The 17,396-nt window shown below is 40.9% G+C and overlaps 1 protein-coding gene across 3 annotated transcripts; it reads left to right on the top strand.

Annotated features, from left to right (window-relative positions):
* The first annotated feature begins 19 nt into the window (after positions 1 to 19).
* Positions 20 to 16,721, top strand: LOC124012450 (zinc finger protein 431-like). 3 transcript variants are annotated; one of them, XM_046326082.1, is made up of 4 exons: positions 20 to 254; positions 1,363 to 1,445; positions 14,573 to 14,709; positions 14,916 to 16,721. In XM_046326082.1, exons 1-4 carry the CDS (start codon positions 220 to 222, stop codon positions 16,224 to 16,226), a joined length of 1,566 nt encoding a protein of 521 aa, XP_046182038.1. In that variant the 5' UTR covers positions 20 to 219; the 3' UTR covers positions 16,227 to 16,721. The 3 variants fall into 3 exon arrangements, with proteins under 3 accessions (XP_046182038.1, XP_046182037.1, XP_046182036.1); XM_046326081.1 differs by lacking the exons at positions 20 to 254; positions 1,363 to 1,445 and adding an exon at positions 13,682 to 14,212 and having other exon boundaries at positions 14,573 to 14,703; XM_046326080.1 differs by lacking the exons at positions 20 to 254; positions 1,363 to 1,445 and adding an exon at positions 13,682 to 14,212.
* Positions 16,722 to 17,396: the final 675 nt, after the last annotated feature.

The following is a 17,396-nucleotide window of genomic DNA, read 5'->3' as shown; positions in this document are numbered from 1 at the left end:
GCGTACCTTTTTAATTTAGCCACACCCTTTGAGCTTTGACGGCAACCAATGAGATACTTTCTTTTCAGTGTTAAACGGAAGTGGTGTGTCTTGATTTGTCTAGTTCTCTCTGGGCTTTTCTTATTTGGGCAAAAGTCCGTCCTTTGCAGTAGTGTAGGGTATATGCAGTTATACACCTATACCCACTTGTTTTTCAGTGTGCATTGACTCCCTGTTTATATGGTGGGATTTTGGCTGTGTTACTTTAAATCAAGGTAAGACATGCCTCATATGACAAAACGTCCATGTTTCAAACAATTAGGGGATAGGAAAATAGGAACAGTACTGTTCGTAATCAGACACGTCATCAGAGGGCGCAACAGAACATTGTACTGTCTACACTCGGTTCGTTGTTTATGTTAAAACATTTTAATAAAAGAAATTTTAACCAGAACTAAAGTTTTGTTGCTAAGGATTCCACGATGCGGTTAGCCGTTAAGGCTGGGACTGCAAGTTTGTGTTCCTTTGCGTGTGTTCCGCGAGTGCTAGGTGGCTGTACTACAGACACCTGTCGTCGTTGTGGGAAATACTTGTTATCTTTTTGTAAAACAACTGGTTGCAGTAAAGAGCCAACCATGATATTAAGGAGATCCTGAGGGAAATCGACGATTACCAACAGCTTTACGCAATGGAGGAACAACATACTCCATCATGGAAAGATCCGACTACCTCACAAAATAACAACAACAACAAAAAACATTAATCTACAGACACGGACGATTTGCTTACGGTTGAAATAGAGGCTAGTGCTCTGGCTGGAATCCATGCAACCCTGGAAAAGTTGTGTGAGGAGGTAGCAGGGCTGAGGGGGAGTTTGTAGTTTAGCCAGAGTGAAATTATCATGCTCCGAAGAGAAAACAAGACACTCACAGCCAAGGTAAAAATCCACGACTCCAACAAGGATTGTCGATTCAGTGAAAACAGGGTGATGGAGTCGCTACTAGACAAACAAAGTCGTAGCATGTGTGAAAATATTTTTTTTCTAGGATTCCTGAGGACCCATCGAATAATCCAGAGAATGCATGCAATCCGCCTTGAAACTTCCTATAGAGACTGTAAACAAGGTGGCTTTCCACCGAGTACACAGACTTGGAGCTGAGAGCGACAAGACCATGGGTCCCCGACCGATCATCGCATAATTTGAACACTACCAACAAAAGGAGCTGATCAAAAGCAGGGGAAGGGAGCTTAAAGGGACCAAATTCGGTCTCAATGACCAATTTCCAAGGGAGATAGACGAATGTCGTAAGACACTGTATCCAGTACAAAAACAAAGGGAGAAGGGTATGTGTGTCTTTATCATTATGGACAAACTCTTTATAGATGGACAGCTATTCCGAGACTGCTCCATAACACCATGGCTGTACTGAATTCTACAGGGACTTCAGGTTACGAAAGAAAAGAAGGTATGGGAACTGTAAAAATATCTGAACATTATGAAGTGGATATGAACACACACGTACTCAATTACAAGCTTGCTTACACATACTTATACATACATGCATACATACACACACTCACACCAATTCTCGCTCACTTCTCACCCTCTTTTCTCTTCTCCCTCTTGTCAAACTGTTTTATAATTTCATGTGTTTATTGTTTGTATATTTTTTCATGTATTTGTCTACAAGTTTATAGATGTTTACAACATGCAAGGGGAAGATATCAGAATTGGGGCATTGGGGAATGATAACATATTGTACGAAATACATTTGTATTGTAGTGAAGCCGTCTCTAGAGTAATGCAAGGTTTCACATGATCACGAAAGAGATTGCTATGTAAATGCTGGGATGTGTTTTTCAGTTATGTTAAAGGTAATTATGATGCAACTATGATGGTGATATGGATTACAATTATCATCATTAATATTAAGGCTATACACACTACATGTTACACACAGACACACTGTTACACACAGTTATTATTTATTTGGACTTCACACATTATAGTCTTACTCTTATACAGACATTGTACACACATCATAAATTACATCCAATATCATACACATCAACCTACTCAGATTTACTACACACATAATATCTTGTTTCAATTTTCTAACATATGTGGTATTGGCTCACAGGCAAACAGGCAAGGGAATAAAATAAATATTGCTGGAACCTATTTCTTGAATTCTAAATATCAGACATATGAAAGCTCTAGTTTTGACCGTCATAATACCTCTGATGGCAGTAACTTTACAAGCACTAATTATGGTCAATTTAGACTGGAATAGTATCTAGTTATGGTAAGAGGTGAAATAAGTATAGCCAGTTATAATTGTAATAGTTTAGCAGATTATTTAAAAAAAGATCCGTCTTTACATGGCAAAAAGAAAATGAATATAACATATACTGTTTACAGGAAACTCACTCTACATCCTTAGATGAAGTTGTGTGGAAAAAGGAATGGGGTGGTGAAATAATTTTCTGTCATGGACAAAGGAACTTGAAGGGTGTGATGATATTAATTAACAAACATTTCAATCTGAATGTGCAAATAGTCTGGAATCATTCGCAAGGAAGGTGGATCCTTTTGAATATGAAAGTGGACAAAAAAGAGATTTGGCTCATTAATCTATATGGTCCAAATCAGGATGATCCATACTTCTTCGAAAACATTAATATCAATTTATTGAACTTACAGGCAATAAATTATCTAATCATTATGGTAGGAGACTATAACACAGTGTTAAGTACCTCAATGGACCGTAAAGGTAATCACTCTACAAACTACCATCACCGTGCCCTTAAGGAAATCATAAATATTATGGGCACATTAGAAATAGTGGATATTTGGAGACTAAAAAACCCTGACCTAGTGAGATATACATGGAGGAGACTTAATCATGCTCATCATCCTGACTACTTTGTCTCTTTCATCAAAGGTTTAAAAAGTTTTAATAGGAGACAGAATGCGATTGGATCATCTAATTGGCATTCACATAACATTCACATAATTTTCCATGTGGACGGGGATATTGGAAATTTAATCAAAGTTTACTGGAGGACAACTTATTTTTAACGAAGACAAAATCATTTATAACCAATGTTTTTTCTAGTATAATATAGGTTCAGCAACTCCCCTTATTGTTTGGGATACCTTTTAAATGTACATTCAGAGGTCATTCAATTCAATATTCATCAATAAAAATAAGAGGTTTCTGTCTAAAGAAACAAGGCAAGGGAATTCCACGAACTAAAAGTTCAGGTAGATAGCAATAGTACAGAGATATAAAATAAGTTAGGGGAAAAACAAAAAGAACTTGAGAACTTATTCAAGAATGATCTAATGTGATCTATTACAAAAATAAAACAAACTGGATGGAATATGGAGAAAAATGCACACATTTCTTCTTGAATCTCCAATACAGGAATGCTAACAAAAATAATTTTCAGAAACTCGTTACTGAAGACGGAGTCATTATGATTCTTCAAATGATATTTTAAAAGAGGAAGCTAATTATTTTAGGCAGATGTTCTCTTTTCCGTCCCACCCTATCCCACTGAATGAAGATTACGGAAAGGAAATCTTTCCAAATAATATATAAAAAATGGAAAATGAACAAATGTACAGAAAGATCAGTGCGAAGGCCAAATTACAGAGGGAGAACTTTGAGGCTATTAAATCCTTTCAGTCTGGAAAAACCCCATGGCTTGATGGCATACCGGTAGAGGTATATCAAGCCTTTTTTGATATACTAAAAGCTCCATTGTTAGATTGTTTTAACTAATCCTATAGAAATGGTAGTCTGTCAGGTACTCAGCAGGAAGGTCTGATTTCTCTATTACTTAAACAAGACCCAGATGGCAAATATAAAGACCCAGTCTATCTAAAAAACTGGAGGCCCCTTACACTTCAATGTTGTGATGCAAAAATACTAGCGAAATGCATAGCACTCAGAATTAAAATGGTTTTACCAAGTATTGTTCATCCTGATCAGACAGGTTTTCTACATGGACAATACATACAATACGACAACTACTAGAAATAATAGAACATCATGAAACAAAAGCCAGGGATAGTATTTCTAGAGGATTTTGAAAAGTTATTTGATAAAGACTGGATTTATTTATAAATGCCTGGATTTTTTCAATTTTCTTATAAAATGGGTAAAAATAATGTGTAGCAACTGCAGGTGTAAAATAGTAAATAACGGCTACTTCTTAGAGTTTTGAATTGTCAAGAGGAGTTAAACAAGGGTGTCCGCAGTCACCATATCTATTCGTTATGGCCATCGAAATGCTAGCTATTGAAATCAGATACAATAACAACATTAGAGGATTAGAAATCCAAGGCTTAAACACAAAAGGTGTCCATGTATGCCAATGACTCAAGTTTTATATTAAGTCTGCAAGCTAGATCCCTGCAATGTCTCATTGAAGAGCTAGATAACTTTTCTGTACTCTTTTTCTGTACTAAAACCAAATTATGATAAGTGTACAATATTACGTATTGAATCTTTTAAAAAATACAACTTTTACATTCCCCTGCAGTTTACCTATAAAATGGGCTGATAGTGAAGTAGACATACTGGGTATTCATATCAGAAAATATATAAAGAAGCTCTCCACAATGAATTTCAATTGAAAACTTGTAAAAATAGACAAGATCCTGCAACCATGGAGAGGTAAATGGCTACAATGCCATTTTCATCCCCCTGAAAAGATAGAACAAATATTATGGCTGAACTCAAATGTGCTGGTTGGTAAAATACCTCTATTTATGGGAAAGATGATTGAAAAGGGTGTTTTGTTCTTAAATTATATTGTAAATTGGAATGGTAGAGTTATGTCCTTCATGGAGTTATCAGAATTGTACGGGAAGGTCTACTCAATCCAAGAGTACAACCAAATGTTAACTAGCTACAAAGTAGCCTATGCCTACTGTGACGACCCTTCCACTCTGTCTGCCGAATTCTTTCTCTTTGCTCTCGTTTTTCTTAATAGGATGTCGGTGGGCGGAGCCGGGAGAGTTGTCAGCAAAATGGGACACCTGGGCTCGGTTGTGTCCCGGGATAAATACATCTCTTCCACATTCATTGAGGAGACGCTCTCCATGCAGACACACTGTTAGATTTTGGTTGTGGCATTTTGTGGCCGTTTTGTTTGTTCGCTTTGGCACCTTTCAACACCCCTCATTATCACATTAATGCACGCAACCACTCACTTACACTACTGATTACTGACTACACACACCGTTGTTAATTGTATTTACGTTACTTCAGTTAATAAATACATTTTTGTTTTTCCTAATCTCTACCATCTCCCTTTTTGTTATGGACTTCGAGCCAGTTCCTGACACTACCTGGCAGAATGATTATTTGCTTCAATTCAGTGGACATTTGTTTTGCAAACTCCTCTCATGTGCTACAGAAATGCCACTAATCAAACAGTGCTAGGTGCCTGTGCGCTTCAATTAAAGGGTAACTACACTCAAAAACCAACATTTCATAGTTTTTCCCAGACCTCAGAAGTGGTCTCATGTGGTTTAAGCATTGTTATGGACTTAGAACATCCTATGTTGTTTTTCTATTCAAGTGTGATGTCCACTTTCCCTGTCCTCTCCTCACTGCCTCTCCTCGATTACCTTTGACCTTTTTCAAAAGGAGGACTGAGGAGAGAGGATGCAGGAGTTGATCAAATCTAATAGAGAAAAGACAAAGCTCAAGCCTCAGTCTTCTGTGTATATACATAGTAATGGTGAGTGTGAGAGCCCGTCTCCTCTTACAACAAGTAATGGTTAACTAACAATGGTTAACTGTATGGTTTTTCACACTCAAATAGCCTCCATCATGGAATTGCTAGCGAATGCAGCCATGACAGATCTGTAAACTCGTAGACGATGACAATGGAGTGTTTCGTTTGGAAATAATCAATGCCAGAAAGAAAACGGGGCATCGCGGAGGAAACTATAGCTACTAGAACTAAAGGTCGCAAGGGAGCGCGCAGAGAGGACAATTCGAGAGTGTCCTAGCCAGACGTCCCAGGCCCCGATCCTCGACTGATACAGAGGAAGGGCAAGAAGTACATTTTGCAGAAGGCTGAGGCTGTGCGGCCTGAGGCCAATCCCTGTCGCATTCCTCTATTTTAAATGCAGGAAATTCGTAATTGCAAGTACATTCAGAAATATGTCATTTAATTTCTAAAGCTTGTATCATAATGCATGAAATGTCAATGTAACTTGAATACATTCAATAAGATTTGCAAGCATCATTTATTTTCAGAATTATTACAAGTCCATTTACTACGACTATGAATATTCTGTGTGAATCAAAAATACACTTGCAGATTGTTTATCTGCACGCATGCAGAGTTCTGTCACTGTTGTCACATTACCAAGAGAGTCTTGAGCTTGTAGAAAGTTTAGTACATTTGTAGAGAGATTCATAATAAAAAATAAAACTGGTTTGCGCAGCTTTGGTGGCAGGACCTTTTACTCCTGACCAATCAACCAAAACCACAGCCGCCTATTGCTGCAACCATTGGCTGAATTGTTCTATCAATCACATCTCAGGAAGTAGTTAAAAGATAATTCATTTCTGCAAAGTAACTTTACTCTGCCTGAAGTACTACAATAAAACTACTTGAAGGTAGTCATGTATTTTATTCGTGTAGATTTTTTTGTGAAAAGGCATGACCGTTTAACAATGGTACATTTCAGACGAATTTGACAGCAGCAAGCTGGCCTCTGTCATTCATACCAACTTATCAACTGGCTAGCTTCATAAGACAGCTTTAGATGGGGAAAACAAATATATTCGATAGTTAACCATCTGATGAAGTTAATATAAATGCCATTAGCTAGCTGTCAACATGTAGCTAGCTAAAGTTAGCTTAATTGAAACTGCTGGGAGAAAATATCCCACCATCATCACTGTAGCAAGTAATGTTACGATTCTAGAAAATAAAAACGATATACAGTACCAGTCAAAAGTTTGGACACACCTACTCATTCCAGGGTTTTTCTTTATTTGTACTATTTTCTACATTGTAGAATAATAGTTTAGACAAACTATTAAATAACACACATGGAATCATGGAGTAACCAAAAGTGTTAAACAAATCAAAATATATTTAAGATTCTTCAAAGTAGCCACCCTTTGCCTTTGACAGCTTTGCACACTATTGGTATTCGCTCAACCAGCTTCACCTGGAATGCTGTTCCAACAGTCTTGAAGGAGTTCCCACATATACTGAGCACTTGTTGGCTGCTTTTCCTTCACTCTGCGTTCCAACTCATCCCAAACCATCTCAATTGGGTTGAGGTCGGGTGATTGTGGAGGTCAGATTGAGGCGGTGTCCACACTTTTGACTGGTACTGCATTGTTTTCAACCTTTATTTATCCAGGTTATTCTCATTGAGGTAACAATCTATTTTTTAAGAGAGACCTGGTCCAACCAAGACAGCAGCAGGGGGGAACAGTGTTTGAGACAAATATCAGATAAGAACTTAGACATCATTAAAAAAAAAGTTTTTAAATCACAAACATACATTTCAATTTCAGAAACATACAAACGTCATATTTCTTTTTTTAGATCAATCATATGTACCACCGTATCAAGTCCTAATGACAATCGCATTCCTCAGTAACATGTGAGTCAACCAAACGTTTAAACTCCAAGGAAACAAGATTGTGTAGTTTCAAGCTGGTCTGGAGAGAATTCCAAGACCACGGAGTGATCTGTTCTGATTTTAGGAATCATTTAAAGTAAATCGGAGTGAGACCGCAACTGGTATTTATTTTCTGACATCAAAGAAGAACAGAGAAAGGTCGTTTTGAGAAAATATTCAGACCTCTTGACTTGTTCCACATTTTGTTACATTACAGCCTTATCCTAAAATTGATTCAATTGTTTTTTTTCTTCGTCAATCTACACACAATACCTCATAATCACAAAGCAAAACCAGGTTTAGACATTTTTGCTACTTTAAATCAAATAACAAACGGAAATATCACATTTACAAAAGTATTCAGTCCCTTTACTCAGTACTTTGTTGAAGCACCTTTGGCAGCGATTACAGCATCGAGTATGACACTACAAGCTTGGCACACCTGTATTTGGGGAGTTTCTTCTTCTCTGCAGATCCTCTCAAGCTCTGTCAGGTTGGATGGGGCGCGTTGCTCCACAGCTATTTTCAGGTCTCTCCAGAGATGTTCGATTTCATTCAAGTCTGGGCTCTGGCTGTTCCACTCAAGGACATTCAGAGACTTGTCCCGAACCCACTCCTGCATTGTCTTGGCTGTGTGCTTAGGTTCGTTGTCTTGTTGGAAGGTGAACCTACGCCCCAGTCTGAGGTCCTGAGCGCTCTGGCGCAGGTTATCATTAAGCATCTTTCTGTGCTTTGCTCTGTTCATCTTTTCTTCGATCCTGACTAGTCTCCCAGTCCCTGCTGCTAAAAAGCATCCCCACAGCATGATGCTGCCGCAACCATGCTTCACCGTAGGGATGGTGCCAGGTTTCCCCCAGACGTGGCGCTTGGCATTCAGGCCAGAGTTCAATCTTAGTTTCATCAGACCAGGGAATCTTGTTTCTCATCGTCTGAGTCTTTAGGTGCCTTTTGGCAAATTCCAAGCGGAGTGTCATGTGCCTTTTACTGAGGTGTGGCTTCCGTCTGGCCACTCTACCATAAAGGCCTGAGTGGTGGAGTGCTGCAGAGATGGTTGTCCTTCTGGAATGTTTTCCCATCTTCACAGGAGGAACTCTAGAGCTGTCAGAGTGACCATCGGGTTCTTGGTCACCTCCCTGACCAAGGTCCTTCTCCCCCGTTTGCTTAGATTGTCTGTGCAGCCAGCTCTAGTTAGTGTCTTGGTGGTTCCAAACTTTTTTTTGGTACCCTTTCCTAGATGTGTGCTTTGACACAATCCTGACTCAAAGCTTTACAGACAATTCCTATGACCTCATGTCTTGGTTTTTGCTCTGACATGCCCTGTCAACTGTGGGACCTTACATAGACAGGTGTGTGCCTTTCCAAATCATGTCCAATCAGTTGAATTCGCCACAGGTGAACTCCAAGTTGTAGAAACATCTCTAGGATGATCAATGGAAACAAGATGCACCAGAGCTCAATTTCAAGTCTCATAGCAAAGGGTCTGAATACTTATGGAAATAAGGAGTCTGTTTTTTGCTAACATTAATAAAAACCTGTTCTCGCTTTGTCATTATGGGTTATTGTGTGTAGATTGCTGAGGATTTATTTTATTTTATGCATTTTAGAATAAAGCTGTAATGTAACAAAATGTGGAAAAAGTCAAGGGGTCTGAATACTTTCCAAAGGCACTGCATGTAAGTCTTCCCCTGCCAGTATATAGCCTCTCCACCACCAAGACTCCTGTAGTGCCTCCACCGTGGCAATACATGCCAACTGTAAAATGTAAAACCTGTTTCCGCTTTGTCATTGTGGGGTATTGTGTGTCGATTGATGAGGGGAAACAACTATTTAAATCAATTTTAGAAAAAGGCTGTAACGTATCAAAATGTGGAAAAGTCAAGGGGTCTGAATACTTTCCGAATGCACTGTATACAGTGCCTTGCAAATGTATTCAGACCCCTTGGATTTCTTCACATTTTATTGTGTTACAAAGTGGGATTAAAATTGATTCAATTATAATTTGTGTCAACAATCTACTCAAAATGCTCTGTCAAAGACTTTTACAAGATAAAAATATCAAAAATCTAGTCGTTGTATAAGTATTCAGACCCTTTTTTCAGGCAAGCCTGAATTTGGCTTAACAAATCACATAATAAGATGCATTGACTCACTCTGTGTGAAATATTAGGGGTTGACATGATTTATGAATGACAAACCTTTCCTCTGTCTCCCAGGCAAATATTGAATTTCAAGCACAGATTTGACTACAAAGACCACAGAGCTTTTCGAAAGGCTCGTAAGGAAGGGCAGTGATTGGTAGATAATAACAAATCAGACATTTGAATATCATGGTTAAATTAGTCATGATGCTGTGGATTATGTATTAAACCACCCAGACACATTAAAGATACAGCCGTCCTGCTGAACTGAGGACTGGGGGACAGAGGAAACTGCAGGGCATGAAACTGCTCAGGTATTTCACCATTAGGCCATTGGTCATTTTAAAACAGAGTTCAATGAATGTGATGGGAGAAAACTGAGGATGGTTCAACAACATTGTAATGACTCCACAATCAATGAAATGATAGTGTGAAAAGAAGAACACAAATATACCGAATAGGATTATTCCAAAACAATGTATGCAACAAGGCTGCAAAAAAGGAATATACTTTTTGGCATGAATGCAAAGCCTTATGTTTGGGGCAAATCCACACAACCCATCACTGAGTAACTGCCTCCTTATTTTCAAAAAGGTGGTGGCTGCATCATGGTATGGGAATGCTTGACATTGGCAAAAAGTTTTCCAGGATAAAAAGAAACGGATACAGTTAAGCACTGGCAAAATACTGCTGCAGTCTCTACACCAGATACTGGGGTAGGATTTTATTGCTGATTGTTGACAAACAAAATGACAATTAAATCCATTTTAATCACACTTTGTAACACAAAACAATGTGAAGAAATCCTTGTGGTATTAATACTTTTGCAAGGCATTGTATAAGCCTAAAAAAGCCTGTTACATAGTGTTTGTACCGAGTAGGCCACGGGTTTTGCCAAATCCAAATCGAACCAGGTTGTCTCAGTCGTGACCAAATATTCACATTGTGAAAAATAATTGCCAAAATACAATCTGGAAAATGATATTTAATGCTATATTGATAGTAAATGTAGCAATTATATGACAAAGGAACAACATTCTACCTACCTCTTTCATTGTCAATAATTGCAATTTGTCCATAATGTTAATAAGCTGACTGGTTTGAGACCACTAAATCAACCAACATAGAGCTGCTATTAATACATACCCCAGTCCTTATTCCCAGTCCCTTCATCACTAACTGCAATGACTGCCTTTCCTCCTCCCTGGATTCCCTCGCTCCCCTCAAAACCTGCTCAGTCTCCTTCACCCACTGCTCCCTGGTACGCCGCCAAGCTACGCCAGTTAAAAGCCAGTGGACGGCTGCAAGAGGACTGGTCTGGTACGTCCTTCTCAAGCATAAACAGATCACCTGTTAAAATATAAAAGAACGCCCTCTCAGCTGCAAGAACATCTTACTACTCCGACCTCATCAACTCTGGTAAAAACAAAAAATGTATCTTCTCCACAGTGAACCGCCTACTTCAGCCTCCTGAAAACTTCCCTGCAGACCCCTCCCCCGAACAGCGTCACAAGTTCAGTACTTCCCTCCCGTCCTCTCTGGCATAATAAACTCCTCCTTCACCACTGGCATCATACCCTCCATCCTCAAAAAGCTGACCGCTGACCCCGATGTCCTGAACAACTTTGTTCCCATCTCAAACCTTACCTTCCTCTCCAAAATACTGGAGCAGGTTGTGGCCACTCAACTTCAATAACCTTCACAAACCATTCCATTACGGTTTCCGCTCCAAACACAGCACTAAAACAGCCCTGGTCAAAAATCACCAACAACCTCCTTCGTGCAGCTGACTCAGGACTGCTATCCATCCTGATTCTCATCCACCAGTGTACAGCCTTCGATAGCCTCTCCCGTCCACTCCTCATGGAATGTCTGGCTGGTCTTGGTGTCATGGGTGTTGCACTCTCCTGGTTTTTCTCCTACCTCACTGACCGCCAACAGTTTGTGCAACTGAAATATCACAGATCAAGTTCACTTCTGCTATGCTGATGACACCCAACTCTACCTCTCCACCAAACCCCCCCACTCCCCTCCCTCCTACATCAGCTGCCTTCAAGACATTGGGAGCTGGATGATCATGAACCTAAAACTTACCAGTAACAAGACAGAGGTCAAGCTCATCCGCTACAAATCCACTCTCTCCAAAACAGCACAACTTCTGCTATAGATGGTTTCCCGGGGCTCTGCCAAAACAAGTCAAACGCCTCCTGGACAGTTCCCTCTCATTCAACCCCAAATAAAAACCATCGCCAGGACAGCATTCTTTCACCTCCGCAATATCTCCAAATCAAATCAAATCAAATTTATTTATATAGCCCTTCGTACATCAGCTGATATCTCAAAGTGCTGTACAGAAACCCAGCCTAAAACCCCAAACAGCAAACAATGCAGGTGTAAAAGCACGGTGGCTAGGAAAAACTCCCTAGAAAGGAGTCCAGGCTCCTCTCCTCACTGTCACACTCTAGCACCAAAACCCTCATCACTATTGCAACACCCTCCCACCCAAACTCACCAACAGACTTCCACTGGTCCAGAACTCTGCTGCACCAGATCAACAGAACACATCACACCAATTCACACGGACTCCCTGTGTAATTCCATATTTAACTTTAAGACACTCCTCCCCACCCACAACCTGGCACCGACCTACCTCTCTGACCTTCTCCTAGCCTATGCCCCCGCTCGCTCCCCCTCGGCTGGTCTCCTTGTCACCCCCCCCAATTTACCTCTCCACTATGGGTGCCCAGCCTCTAGAATGCACTCCCCCCACATATAGAACATCCAGACATATACAACATTCTCATTCAAAATCCTCTTCAAGGATGCCTATAACCTATAGCCTGTAATTCTATAATTGACTCTGACGCCCCCCAAATACTTGTGAAACGCTAACTTTCACTGTCCACTAGCTCTCGAAAACTCAAGGCCGCATTCAATCTTCTCCCTACAGTTTTCAGCCATGGACTGCCTCATGTGAACTACAATCCTGCTGACGCTGTTTCAACATCATCACTTGTGATATGGCTTTCGAAAAACATGGTCCTTACCTTTCACAAGCAAGAAAGGTTCACTTACTCTAGCACATATCCATGCAGCTATGGGGGCCTCCATCAGACCAAACTACACTTCCCGAGTTAGATTACACACAGGTGTTCAGAGCATGCTAGATAGTTAATTAGCACAGGTGGTCTCCGCTTGTCTTCTGGCTGTTTTCCATAAAACAAGCGCTTTAACATGGGAGATATGGCCGTGTGGGAACATTATCAATGTGTGTATCAATTGAACTTTTAGTTTTAATACAATTATTCTCTCTGATATGAAAGATAAGGAAGGTCCTTATGCTTCCAAAACCAGTGACGCATGTTAATGTTCAAATTGGGCGTCAGGGCTCTTAATTAACAAAACTTCCCCATACAGAAGATGCCTTAGTACAATGACTTGTGTAATGTCATGGAACTGAGAGTTTTGATAAATGGCTAACTGCCTGCCAGACAAGTCAAAACGACTCTGCTGGCTTGCATAGCAATACAACTGATTTTTAAATATATATTTTGCATCCATTTGGGTGCGATACCATTTGGGTCCGATACAGACCAGACCCACTCTGATTCACCCTCATCTCTGACATAGTTTGGGTCGACCCACCTCGGATTCAAATTGGAATTGATTTTCAAAAAATGACTGGGTCCTGTAGGTGTTGGATGGGAATTTCACAGATCCAATTCGGTTCAGATCTCAATTTCGGGATATGAGAAGACCTCTAATGTGTATGGTCAGATGGTGGTGAAATCTATTTTTCCATTTCCCTTTTCCCATTTTTATTTGTTTTTATAACAAAATGTGCAATTCACACTCCGACCTGTGGAATGCAGCAAACCCCAATACAGTGTCTAGTCTGTGGGAAACACACACGAATAAGTTAATGGACACGAACAGTGACCAAGAAAGAATAATTAACACGTTAGCCTTTTTTATTGTTGTTATTTAAACGTTTATTAACACCCTGGAACTCAAAGTCTGACTAATTTAACTGCAAAGTACAAAATATCACATGTTTACCGCGTGTTGTGTTTAATTTGCGTTGGTTACAGGACTTGGTTTGATAGATGTTATCGAGGTAACGCTAGTTAACTGCTAACAATGGCTAACTCTAACTGTATGATTTTTCACACTCAAATAGCCTCCATCATGGAGGTACTAGCGAATTCAGCCGTGGCAGAGATCTGTAAAATCGTAGACGACGACTATGCAGTGTTTCGTTTAGAAATAACTCAAAGCCAGAAAGAAAACAGGGCATTGCGGAGGAAACTACTGGAAGTTAAGGTGGCACGGGAGCGCGCAGAGAAGACATTACGAGAGCGCGTCCTCGCCAGTCGTCCCAGTAGTGTCAAGATCCTCGACCGATACAGAGGAATTTCAAGAGGTACATTTTGCAGAAGGCCGAGGCTGCCCTTCATTTGTAACGCATTGCCTTTCGCCCCGTTCCGCTATGCACCTGTGTAGATGTATTACCCAGAATTGGGTCTTGGTCAGTTTTTAGATAAGAGGAATTGTTGCATACTATCATGTTCTAACAAGATTCTTGATTTACTATTATTTACTCAATGAAAACAATGTGATGCATTGAACATAATACAGCGATCAATAAATAGTATATCAAGAAGTTATGAGTGTTACCTTACATCCTTGCCAATGGTAGACAGTATTAATAGTGTTACAATATAGTGTTGAGCATTGACAGTAGCTAACCTAACCACCTATTTTCCTCCAATCACTCTCTCAGGTGAAGGGCATCTCACTGGAGGCCACAGGAGCTTTGTGAAGCCAGCGGGACACAACACATGGAGAGATGACCAACCAATCACTGTTGATGATGGGAGCGGAACCTCAACCCAGCACGCTATCTTGATAGAGGTTAATGTAATTGTGCTGCATTACAAATAATTACAGTTACTTTGTAAATCAAATGTGGCCAGTTTATTTCAGGAAGGCTCCCCTCAGCTATTCACTGTCTTACATGTACATCCTCATTTATCTGCCATAGGGGAGCTTGTGAGACTTCTCTTCAACATTGTTATCCAATTCAACTCATGTGCCGGTAATAACCTCATCTCTTCGTGTGTCAGTCTGCAGATGTAGAGGCTGCAGCTCCTGGAGGATCATCTCTGGTCAAGCAGGAGAGGATTGAAGGAGAGGAGGACCCACAACACAGCAGAGACATCCAGACTGGCGCAGCGGCTGTACTAGTGCCCCCTGTAGCCACGGATCACTTTTCCACCACCGTGCCCCAGCCCAGGACGCGATGCAGCATCACGGAGGTCAGTGGAACGCCGAACGCCACCCTCAAGTCAGAGACAGACACCAAGACTTTAACTGTAACACAAAGGCTTTTACACACAAGATCTGACCACAGGCTAGACCCAGAGACACAGGAGCTGGGGAGACTGGGCTGTCCACTTGCTCCTGGATCAGAGTATTTACTTTACGGTAACCCGAGACCGAGGACGGTTCATTCCCATCGGGACTCTGGTAACACGTTAGAGACCGGCAATGATCCGTCTTGTTCTTACTCTACAGAGATGGACCCTGGCAACATGACCTTGGGTTTAGAGACACAGACTGATCTGTCTAGAGGAGACTGGAACCAGTACAGTAGTAGTGTATACTCTAAAGGGTGCCAAGATGAGAAAGGGGAGGGTCTGGTTGTAGATGAGGTGACTGTGAAAGTGGAGGGGGATGCTCCTCTGGCATGGAATGTAGACGAGACTCACTTAGGAGAAGGAAACTCACAGGGCAGAGATTTCTTAGATTACAGTGGAAGCTTAAAGACAAATCTAAATGTCGCCACCCACTCCCCTTTACACACGTTCAGGGATCGCGACCCAGTGTCCACTTCGATGGGGCCTTCCGATTCACACGGCCGCGTCTTTTTCGATCAGGTTTTGAACTCAAACGACATGGCTGGAGCCCAGGCTCAGGGAGGGGGAACAACATCAGGCAATAGTAAAGAGAAAAGGTTCCGTTGCATGTTCTGTAACAAAGGCTTCAGCTGCCCTCAGAAGGTGGAAATTCACCAGAGGGTCCACACTGGGGAGAAACCCTTCAGCTGTACCCAGTGTCACATGCGCTTCGCCCTGGCTGGCAACCTGAAGAGACATCAGAGGGTCCACACAGGGGAGAAACCCTTCAGCTGCCCACAGTGTGAGAAGAAGTTCTCCCAGGCTGGTGACCTGAAGAGGCACCAGAGGGTCCACACAGGGGAGAAACCCTTCAGCTGTACCCAGTGTGACATGCGCTTCGCCCTGGCTGGCAACCTGAAGATGCACCTGAAGGTCCACACAGGAGAAAAGCAGTTTGCCTGTACACACTGCGGGAAGAGCTTCTCAGAGAGGAGCTACCTCAGTATACACCAGCAGAAAAACCATTCCACTCTATAACATAGAAAGTAACTATTCCACTCGATATCCTCTGAAGTTTAGATGAAACCCTGCGCAAAGAGAAATTGGTATTGTTGTCAGTGGAAAAGATCCACAGATTATTTTGGAATGACGAGTGTAACAGATTTCAGTGTTGAATATTGCATCCAGGCATTGTGTGATATACACTGAGTGTATGAAACTTTAAGAACACCTTCCTAATAATGAGTTGTACCACCCCCTTTTGCCCTCAGCACAGACGCAATTCGTCGGGACAAGAACTTTTCAAGATGTCGAAAGTATTTCACAGGGACGCTGGCCCACATTTGTGTCAAGTTCCTTTGTAGTGGACCATTTTGATACACATAGACAAACCCATCAGCGTTGCCGTTCTTGACACAAACCAGTGCACCTACATACCCCATTTAAAGGCACTTAAATATTTTGTCTTGCCCATTCACCCTCTGAATGGCACACATACACAATCCCTGTCTCAATTGCCTCAAGGCTTAAAATTCCTTCTTTAACTGTTCTCCTCCCCTTCATCTACACTGGTTGAAGTAGATTTAACAAGTTACATCAATAAGGGATCATAGCTTTCAGCTGGATTCACCTGGTCAGTCTATCAGAGCTTAATGTTCATAATGTTTTTTACACTCAGTGTATAAGCCTAATGAGTTTCTTACATATTGTGTTTGTACTGTGTAGGATATATAATGTTCACAAATGCCTATTTCATTACTTCCATTCAACTACTTTATTTTCCACCCAAAAAACTCCCTAGTCCTTGCCAATGACAAGCATACCCATAACATGATGCAGCCACCACTATGCTTGAATATAGTGGTACTCAGTGATATGTTGTGTTTGATTTGCCCCAAACAAAATGCTTTGTATTCAGGACAAAGTTTATTACTGAAGTGCCATGTTGCAAACAGGGTGCATGTTTTGGAATATATATTTTTTTCTGTACAAGCTTTCTTCTTTTCGCTCTGTCATTTAGGTTAATATTATGGAGTAACTACAATGTTGTTGATCCCATCCTCTGTTTTCTCCTATCACAACCATTAAACTCTTAACTGTTTTAAAATCACCATTGGCCTCATGGTTAAATCCCAGAGCAGTTTCCTTCCTCTCCGGCACCTGAGTTAGGAAGGACGCCTGTTTCTTTGTCGTGACTGGGTGTATTGA

This window comes from Oncorhynchus gorbuscha, linkage group LG24 (genome assembly GCF_021184085.1).
Source record: "Oncorhynchus gorbuscha isolate QuinsamMale2020 ecotype Even-year linkage group LG24, OgorEven_v1.0, whole genome shotgun sequence".
NCBI lineage: Eukaryota > Metazoa > Chordata > Actinopteri > Salmoniformes > Salmonidae > Oncorhynchus > Oncorhynchus gorbuscha.
This window is presented reverse-complemented; position numbering and strand designations above follow the sequence as displayed.

Excerpts from the sequence above, each read along its gene's own strand:
- LOC124012450 (XM_046326080.1), top strand. The coding sequence starts at position 13,930 with ATGGCTAACTCTAACTGTATGATTTTTCACACTCAAATAGCCTCCATC. Across the intron at positions 14,213-14,572 it reads ATACAGAGGAATTTCAAGAG|GTGAAGGGCATCTCACTGGA; the intron begins GTACATTTTGCA and ends TCACTCTCTCAG. Across the intron at positions 14,710-14,915 it reads CTATCTTGATAGAGGTTAAT|TCTGCAGATGTAGAGGCTGC; the intron begins GTAATTGTGCTG and ends TTCGTGTGTCAG.